Below are 10168 nucleotides of genomic sequence, written 5' to 3' on the forward strand. Positions count from 1 at the left end.
CCCTCATAGTCCATCCTGATAAGCATTATTCACTACAGTATCACGAGTTACCCATCTATGTCTCCTTTCATCAGCTCCACACAGACAGATTGAATAGTACCTACTGGAGATTCTGCCTTCTGCCATGCTCCCTAGCACCAGGTTCCCTCTTGAAAGCTTGTAAGCCAGTCACTTCTTGCCTTTGTAGTCCTCCCCTCTGCATTTGAGTATCCAATGTCCAAGCTGCCCTTCTCCGTCCACTCTGTGTGTGGGGGTGTGTGTGAATGTTTCTTGCTGTGAGGATTTGTTCCCTCTTTTGAGTCGCTGCTCCATAGGTATAGGTCAAGTTCATCAGACTGTATCAGCTCACTCTCCCCCCCCCCATCTTCTTTCCTCTCCTGGTTGAGCTCCTATCATCCAGTCATCCGGTCCAGGTCACGTGGGTATCATCTGCAAGTGTGGGTGCTCCTGTGCATATGTCCTCTCTTCCCGTCGGCCGGTCATTGTCTTTTTCTTCTGTCTCTTTCCCTAGAGTATCCATGCACTCCACCAAGGCAGGGATTTTTATCTGTATTCTTCACTGCTATGTCTTTGTCTCCAGGTCCTAGGATAGAGTCAAGCACATAGTTGTTGTTGTCAAGTGCTGTTGAGCTGGTTCTGACTCATAGTGATTCTATATAGGGTTTCTGAGGAGCGACTCATGGGTTTGAACTACCAACCTTTCAGTTAGCCATCCAGCGCTTTTCCTACAGCACCATATCAGGAGTCCAGGCACATAGTCCTTGTTAAGTTCTGTGTAGTCTGTTCTGACTCACAGAGATCCTGTATAGGGTTTCCAAGGAGCAGCTGGTGGGTTTGAACTGTCAACCTTGCAGTTTAAACTGACCTTGCAGTCTAGTGCATTAACCTTCAGCACCACTCCAGGATGTCAGACACATAGTAGATGCTCAATAAATATTAGTTGAATGAATAATAGTTGTGCCTGCTTCCTACAGGTGCTGGGCAGTCAGAATATAGCAGGCATGGAAACTCATAGCTGTGATCAGTGGCTGCCCACGAGCAGGGAAGCTCCCAGGCATTTTATATGGTATGGTGGTTAGTGCACCTGGGTTCAAATTCTGCCTTTAACTTCTGATTTCTGTATGACCCAGGACAAGCTGTTTCTCCTTTCTGAGGCTCATTTCCCACCTCCAGGAAATGGAGTTAATAGCAGTTAAGGATTCATGCAGTTCTGCGGGAGAAAGATGAGGCTTTCTGCTCCCATAAAGATTTACAGCCTCAGAAACCCTGCGCAGGGTCAGTATGAGTCAGAACCGACTCCATGGTACATAACAACAACAACAAGGATTCAAGCAAAGTGCTTGGGACCATGCTTGGCAGGGGGCTTATTGTTCAGCAAACATGGCATTCTGCTGTAGGATAAGCACTGGACTGCCAATCACAAGGTTGGCAGTTCAAACCCACAAGTTGTTCCTTGGAAATTCTATGCAGGGTTGCAGTGAGTCAGAACCAACTCAACAGGACTCTCTCTCTCTCTCTCACACACACACACACACACAAGCCTTTGCTGAGAGAGTCTGCATGATGCAGCCATGATTGCAGGCTACCTCAGCCTGAATCCTGCCACAGCCACTTACCAGCTGCAGGATTTTCCTACGCAGCTGCACACGGCACATCCAGCAAAAGAGACCCCAGGCCCAGAATCTAGCTACACACCTTCGCCCAGAGCTGAAACAAACCATCCAAGATGTTAGTAGTTCTCTAGTGCTGCAAATGGACTCCTGGTGTGGCACTGTGGGTTAACGTGCCAGACTGCAAAGCCATTTGAACTGCAAGGTTGGTGGTTCAAGTTCACCAGTTGCTCCTCGGAAACCCTATATAGGGTTGCTATGGGTCGGAACCAACTCGATGGCACTTAACAACAACAACAACGACAACAGTGCTACAAATGCTACAACTCGATGACTTTAGCAAACAGAAATGGATTTTCTCACAGTTGAGGAGTCCAGGAGTCCACATTCATAACAACAGCTCTTTCTCTCCGGGGAAGGCCTTTGTCTCTATTCTGCGGGAATCTTCATGGGGTTTGGAAACTTCCCCTAGTTTTGCTTCCTTGCTTGCTCTTTTATATTTCAAAAGAGATTGCTTTAAGACACACTCAACACTCATGTCTTACCAACTTAACAAAGGAAATCCATCCCCAAATAAGATCGTGTCTATGATTGGTGTTGCTGTTAAGTGCTGTAGAGTTGGTTCAGACACATAGCAACCCTGTATAGGGTTTCTGAAGAGCAGCTGGTGGGTTTGAACTGTAGGAGTTAGAATTTACAACACATGTTTTTTGGGGGAACATAATTCAGTCCATACCAAGTGCCTTATTTTAATCAGCATCCATATGCCCTAAGGGCTAGCAGCAACCTGAGCATCCTTTTGGTAAGGATGTCTCTATGCCTCAGTTTCCTCTTCTGTAAATAGGGATAACAGGACTGGTTTCACAACATCATTGGGAGAATGAGGAGCTAATCTGGTGTGATGTTAGGGTTTAATAAGTGTCACCTCTTATTAAGGACCTACTGGCGTTGCTGTTGCTAAGTGCCATCGAGTCGGTTCCCACTCATAGTGGCCTTGTATAGGGCTTTCAAGGAGCGATTGATGAGCTTGAACCTCTGACCTTGCGGTTCAAACCAATGTTGCAGCCCAGTGCATTAGCCCACAGCGCCATGTTATGGACATAAAATGCCAGCCTACGGGTAGCTTATGTTCTAGGAGAGGGAGAGAAAAAAGTGCAAGAGCAAACACCTCAAAAGATGACTGACAGTGAACAGCATGAGGAAAGAGAGTGGGGTGCTATGAGGGACCATTGTCAGGGAACATCATTTCCCTTGGAAGTGTCTCTGAGGAAGGAAGGATGAGTTAGAATGAATGTGGGGAGGAGTTTTTAGAAACTGGTCCTGGGTGGAGCGAGCGCATAGCAGAGCCAAAGGTCTAGCAGCAGGAAGGAGTTGAAAGTATTAGAAAAATGCAGAGGGGACCAGTGTGGTTGGGGCAGGAGGAGGGGAGGGATGGGAGTAGACAGTGATGGGGACAGAGACTTCAGAGACTTGTAGGCCATGAAGAGGACTTTGAATTTTATTCTAAGGAAGATGAGACGCTTCATGGGGTGGGTGTGGGTGCAAGGGATAAGCAGAGAAGCCCTTCTATCAACTGGCAACATGCCCTGCATGCCAGTTGATAGATCGGCTTACATGGTAGCAATCATGTTGTTGTCGTGGAGTATCATCCAGTCAGTTCCGACTCAGAGCCACCCTGTATAGGGTTCCCAAGGAGGAGCTGGTGGATTTGAACCACCAATCTTGTGGTTCACAGTCCAGTGCTGATCCTATAGTGCTACACCAGGAGCCTGGAGGCAATCATTAAGTTAAGTGCCGTTGAGTCGATTCAGACCCTTAGGGACCCTGTATAGGATTTCCGAGGAGCAGCTGGTGAACTTGAACCAATGACCTTGTAGTTCAAACAGCTTTGCAGTCTGGCACGTTAACCCACAGCCCCACACCAGGAGCTTGGAGGCAATCATAGGAGGATATAAAGCATATTACGCACCACCTGTGAGTCAAGCAGTGGGCTATGGGCTTTCTGAGGAATTCTAGCTTCCCATAATATCACCCACTCCTGCTGTCCACTGGTCCTAGGGGTGGTAATAACTTCCTGCTGTCTTGGTTATTCTAATGCCAGGGGCTAGCTTGTCATTGACTGCTTGGGTTTTCAGTCTCTCTGTTCCCTGGATAACCAAGTCCTTGTATTAAATTCCATCTGTTGAAAGACCTAGAGTGGTGTTTTTCCCTCCCGTTGATTTTGTAAGTGAGGAAACCGAGGCACTGAGCAATTCAATCACTTGTCCAGAGTCAGGATTTAAACCCAGGCAGCCTGGCTCCAGCATTCATACCTCTCAAGGTTGGTGGAAGTAGGTAGAAATGATTCTCCACACCCTCACTGCCTGACCTTTCTCCCTGCCTCTGGCCCCAGGTGCTCTCCCGTCCTGGCTGTACAACTGCCCGCCTCCACAACCATCTCTGCTTTGGACACTGCTCCTCGCTCTATATCCCCAGCTCGGATCCCTCTCCCATCATCCTCTGCAGCAGCTGCATACCGACTCAAAAGCACTGGACGCCTGTGGTCCTATGGTGTCAGACGGGCAGCTTAGCTTCCCGCCGGCAGGTGAAGATGTTCACCATGTTGATTGAGGAGTGTCAGTGCAGGCCGAAGCTGTGAGCTGAGTCTTATGGATGGACACAGGCATGCAGAGGAGGAAGACGGGCTGAGAAAGTCACTAAGCTGGACGGCGTACACTGGAGTCAAGAAGCCAGGGATGCAGGGGCAGACAGGCAGGCCCCAGCCCACCTTTGCTCCCAGGGCCCTGGATGCAGGTCCCACTGTGGGAGGAAACACTAATGATATAAAATCAAAACCCACTGCCACTGAGTCGATTCTGACTCCTAACAACCCTACAGGTCCAAGTAGAACTGCCCCACAGAGTTTCCAAGGCTATCAATCTAAATGGGAACAGACTGCCACATCGCTTTCCCAAGGAGCGTCTTGTGGGTTTGAACTGCTAGCCTGTTGGTTAGCAGCAGAGCGCTTATCCACTGCACCACCAAAGCTCCTTACTGTTAGTGTTAAACCCACTTCTGTCAAGTAGATTCCAACTCCTCACGGCCCTATACGACAAAGGAGAACTGCTGGGGGTGGGGGTTGGGGGCTCCTGAGGCTGCAAATCTTGACAGGAGCAGACAGCCTCACCTTTCTCCACTAGAGTGGATGGTGAGTTTGAACCACCAGCCTTGTGGTTAGCAGCCCAACACTTAACCATGGCATCACCAGGGCGCTTTACTATTATTAGCATGTTGTTGCTCTGCTGTCCTGTGGGTTCTGACCCTGTATAGGGTTTTCAAGGAGCGGCTGGTGGGTTTGAACTGCCAACCTTGCAGAGAGGCAACATCTCTCATTCATAGTCACACTTTGCAATAAATGACAGAGCTGGGATTTGACCCCAGGTCGCCTAGCAGCCACTCTTAACCACCAGGATGCAGTGCCTCTCACAGAAGGAGTTCAAGACATACTTCCCATTGCGGGGAGGACAGACAGCCCTACCCAGACCTGGAGACACAGTGATGAGCCAAGTCGGGCAGGCAGACACGGCTACTATGCTACATCAGGGGTCTCTGATATCAACACAGGAGTCAGTATGCTCAGCTGCCCCTTCCCTTGATGGCCCCCACTCATGTTTCCACACAGCACCATGCCTGGTGCAGACTTCCACAGGAACCATAAACATTGACGAAGCCCAGCTGTGTGTGTCTTTTCCTTTGGTGAGGCTCCCGGGAGAGGGGGTGCAGAGTGGCTGTGGTGGGCTTGGGCACTGAGGGGCGCAGGGTCTGCGGCTGGGTGCGGGAGGCCTGGCTGTGGGCGGCTGGAACCAGAGCCCTAGCAGATGGGCCCGTCTGGCACAGAGGCAGGGACATGTGGCGTTGTCAGGGTTGCCTCCAAATGCCCCCCGGAGCGTGGGGCGGTGGAGGAGGTGGTGGGGAGAGGCTGACTGGAGGCGGTGGGGGTGGGGGGATGGGGGGCGGTGCAGGCCCGGAGGGGGGGACACTGTCAGCCCTCTTCCTGCCTCAGGAAGGAAGGCCCCAGGTGAGGGGAGCAGGAGAGAGGGACCTGAGGAAACAGATGGGCCAGTGGGCCGTGAGAGCCTGTGACCCCTGACCCTGCAGGCCAGCCTGGAGGGATGGGAACAGGCCAGGCGGGCTGCTCCCAAGGCCTTATTCGAAGAGCCCTAAGGGGAGACATGAGGGGCCTGTGGTGGGGAGTGGTCTCTCCCCTCTCCCGGGTCCTATGCCAAACTCCAAGCAACGTCCGAGCAAGCAGCTCAGTCCTGGCACAGAGGTTGTCCCTCTGTCTAGCGGGCTTGAGGTGCGTGCTACCCCTCAGCTGTGCCCACCTCCTGCCAGCTGGGAACCTTGGTGCCAGGGGGACCCAGAGTTCCTGCCCCCTCCAGAGCAGTGCCAACCAGCCCCCACCCCCTGCCCCCCAGGCTCAGTAATGGGTGGGTAATGAGTGGTGGGGGGCGGGGGAGGGGCTGGGATGCAGGTGCCACAGGCGCTGGCACTGAGGTTGCTAATCAGGTTTGCCAACGCCATCTGTCACTGCGCGAGCATCTGGGGCTCAAGGTGACCCTGTCACCCTCAGTTACAATTATGAGTTTGGCATCTGTATTAAAGCCTGCCAGCCGGCCAGGCAGGAGAAAGCGGGGGTGGGCACGGGGGTGTGCTGTGAGCCCCTTCCCGGGGGTCCCGTTCCCAGGGGCTGTATGGCTTCCCAGGCACAGGGCTTCTCGGAGCTCAGAGAAGTGTGTGTGTGTGTGTGTGTGTGTGTGTGTGTGTGTGCGCACGCGCCTGTGCCTGCATGTCTGGTCCAGCCTCTGTGATTGTACGAATGTGTCTATGTACAGAGCTGGGGTTTTGTGTGCCCCTGTGTGGTGGCTGTATGTCCCAGAGCTTGGGTGGAGACGGCCAAGTGGGTGCACAGATGAGTGTATATCTAATTGCAGAAAGAACAATGTGTCTTGGGGTGATAGTGTGGGTCACGGTACAAGTGTGTGTGTGATTGTGAGTGTACACATATGACTATCTGTGAAGGTATGTGATGCTGTTCTTCTGATGGTCACAGGATGTATGTCTGAAGTGTGCATCTCTATGAGGTTCTATAGGAGTTCTTCCTATACATACGGGTATCTACACACATACATGCATGAATGTACATGTGTGTATGTAAGCACACAAGGGCAGCAGCTGGGAGAGGGCTGTTGGTCCACACACTGTGTCATTGGGGGGTTCTTCCCCAGTCCTTTTGCTTTGTTCCTGCCTCATCAATCTTGAGCTTAATCTAGAGGGCTCAAGAAGACAAGGGGTTAAGCTCTGGAACATGAATTTTGGAAGTCAGGCTCTGGAATCTGGGTCCTGGATTCTAGATTCAGAATTATAAGATCTGTCTATACATATTTTTAAGTTCTGGCATGTAGGTTCTTGCATCTGAGCTCTAGATTCTAGATTCTGATTTAGATGTTTAGATTCTAGATTCTGGGTTCTTTGCTCTAGATTCTGTAGCTTAGGACCTGGATTTTTATATTCGGGATTCTGGGCATTCCTGGTGTAGTGCTGCGGGTTAATGCACTAGACTGTAAAGTTGGTTTGCATCACAAGGTTGGTGGTTCAAGCTCACCAGCCACTTCTCCAAAACCCTGTAAAGGGTTGCTATGAGTCAGAACCGACTCAATGGCACTTAACAACAACAAGTGTCTAAATCCTGACTTTGGGTTATTGGATGTGCAAGTTTGGATTCTGGGATCTGGATTTCATATTCTGAATTTTAGGTCTGGATTCTTGCTTCTGGATCCTGGATGGATCTGGACTCTAGACTCTATGTACGTTGAACTCTGGCCTGTGCCTGCTATTTCTCTGCCTTCCCCTCCAGACTCTACACTGGGTTACCTATCACTGATGGATGCAGAGAACAATCTTTGCCACCAGGGGGCACCTTTGATCCAAGTTTGGACTGAGTTGACCTAAGCAGTGAGGAGTTGGAAACTACCCTCGCTTGACCTGATCTAGCCCACTGGGGAGGCTGGAGGCAGGGCTTTGCCTCTCTCTCCCCACCTCCCCCCCACACTCCTAATTCCACTGGTGACTTGTATCAACCCCCACCAACTCAAATATGTAGAACTAGATCCAGTACCCTTGCTCATGGGACAGAGCACCTAGTCAGTGGGTCAGCAGTGAGGTGAAAAGTGCTTGTTGAACACTTGTCCACATGTGTTTAGTGGTGACCATGTATGACACTATTCCTGGGTGGTGTGAGTTGTGTGATAGGGCTGAGACTACCCATTTGACAAGGTCCATGAAGGCTTGTGTCCTCATGTGACAGTGCCTCTGTGTCCCTTGTGAGTCCTCATGACATGGATGATAGGTGTCTGCTGTGGTCATGTCTGTGAGAGTCCCTGGGGGTCATGAGTATCCATATCTGCAGGTGTAACTGTGGCCATCTGAATAAGGGGTCACTGTGTCCATGTAGGTATGAGTTACTGGGTGGTGTCTGGGGCATTGTCACCGAAGGCTGGGAATGATATGTCACTAAGGGTGTGTGAGAAAGGGTATGCCTTGCAGGTGAATCAAACAGGGTAGGCAAGTGGTCCAAAGGCAGGCAGAGGACTAGGGCTGGTGAGACTTAGAGTAGGCAGCTGGGGTTTGAGTTTCTCTCCTTCAGCTCTCCCCTTCCTGTGTCTCTCTGTGACTGGATCTCCTCCCACCTCTTAGTGTCTCTTTTTCTGGTCATAGAGGGACTCTGAGTAGTGGCTGACTGGTTCCATGCACCTCCCACCCCACCCTTTCGTCTCCCAGCCCTCCCTCTCTGTCCTCCTCTGTATTTTCTGTCTCTCCAAGGATTCTCCCCATCTCAGTCTCTTCATCACTGACTCTAATCTCTGTCTCTCTTGGATTTCAGGGTCGTTTTCCCCCAACTATGGCTCTGTCCATGTCTCCCCATGTCTGCCTGCCACTCGCATCTTCCCTCTGTCTCTCTCCACTCCTCCCCTTCTATATGTCATTTCTCCCACTCTGTCTCTCCTTGTCCATGTTCTCCTTTCTCTAAAATCGCTCATGGTCTTATGTGGCTCCCTCCTTCTCCATCTCTGTTTCTGTCCATCCCTCTGTCTTTCCTGTCTGTCGTTTCCTATCTCTCGGTTTCTCCTCAGCTCTCTATCTTTTCCCATCTCCTGGTCTCTTTCCACCTCTCTCCGTTTCTGCCCATTCCCCGCATCACTTCCAATCTCTCCCCAACTCTGTCTCTCTTGTCTCTGTCTGCCCGGGTGGGTCCGGTGGGTCCAGGACAGCCCGGCCGGGGCGCCACGGCAAACAATGCCTCATTCACGCGGCCCGCCGGCGCCATGGCAACGCGCCCGCCCCGCCCTCCCCGCGCGCAGAACCGCGCGTGCCAGGAGAATGCCATGGTTACGTCAGGCGCGTGCCCGCCCCGCGCGCGCCACCGCCCCACGCGCTCTTTAAAGTGCTGCGCCAGCAGGGGGCGCCCAGACTGAGACGCTGCCTGGAATCAGGAGGCGCATCGTCCTCCTCCTAAGGGCCTTCAGCGCTCAGTACCTCGGTTTCCCTGTCTGTAGAACGTTAGGGGTGGGCAGAGCGAGCTCCTCACATGTGATGATGATGATGGGTGATGAACCTGTTTGGGGGGGGTTGTGTACGTGCCTACATTTGAGAGTCAATGGAAAGATATATGTTTTGCGACTTTGTGGGTCCATGTTTGCACGCTTACGTGGGTGTTTTATGAGGAGTGGTTGTGTGTTTGGAAAGATGTGTGCGATGATCAGTGTCCTTACACCTTGAATGTGATGGCATATCTGTATGTTTGTGCTGGTGTGAGTGTTGCTATGTTCCTCTCCTCTGTGTGTGTGTGGGGGGGGCCTTGATGTGACCATGTGTTTTTAATTGTAATTGTGAGTTCATGTGATTGTGTCTGCCTGTTTGGATGCCTGGCTTGCATGTGTGGCTGTGTTGTTGAATATGATTGTACCTATGTCTGTGTGTGCTTAGCTGTTGTCTTGTGTTCACAAGATTGTGTGTGCTTATGTGTAGAGCTGGGTAGGGTTCTGAGGGTTGCTGGGGCCACACTGAGCCCCTCCTCACCTGAGGACCTCCTGGCACAGAAGGGGGTGCCCAGCTGCCTGGGACCTCCAGCTCCCTACAGGTTCAGGAGAACCCCAGCTGATGAATATTCATGAGGTGGGGGGGCTGGCACCCACTGCCAACAGCTGCGAGTCCATTAGCCCCCTCCCCTCCCCAGCTGACATGCATCAAGCGTGGATGGGAGAGGGAGGTGTCAGCATAGGCCTGTCACTGTCTTGTGACTGGGGGGGGGGGCTGGGATGTCCCAGCCACTATTTTGGGGCCATGTCAGTAAGCTGCGGTGCTTGTTGGAATGACCTAGTGAGTGTTGTCTCAATGTGGTAACAGGCACTGGGGGACTGGTGTGTGCCAAAATGTCCTGTAACTGTCCGTGTGGCTGTCACTGACTGTTTCTTTGTAGCTCTGTCTAGGGACTGTGGCCATTGTGTGGCAGTGTGAGG

At 51.7% G+C, this 10168-nt stretch overlaps 1 protein-coding gene across 1 annotated transcript in view; it reads left to right on the forward strand.

Annotated features, from left to right (window-relative positions):
- The window catches only part of DAND5 (DAN domain family member 5, BMP antagonist), an 11100-nt gene extending 1935 nt beyond the window's left edge, over positions 1-9165 (forward strand). The window contains exons 2-3 of the mRNA XM_006874307.1: positions 4003-4244; positions 8916-9165. Of these exons, the coding sequence (XP_006874369.1) occupies positions 4003-4244; positions 8916-9165 (492 nt within the window). The remainder of the gene's footprint in view (positions 1-4002; positions 4245-8915) is intronic.
- Positions 9166-10168: the final 1003 nt, after the last annotated feature.

This window comes from Chrysochloris asiatica, unplaced genomic scaffold, assembly GCF_000296735.1.
Source record: "Chrysochloris asiatica unplaced genomic scaffold, ChrAsi1.0 scaffold00268, whole genome shotgun sequence".
NCBI lineage: Eukaryota > Metazoa > Chordata > Mammalia > Afrosoricida > Chrysochloridae > Chrysochloris > Chrysochloris asiatica.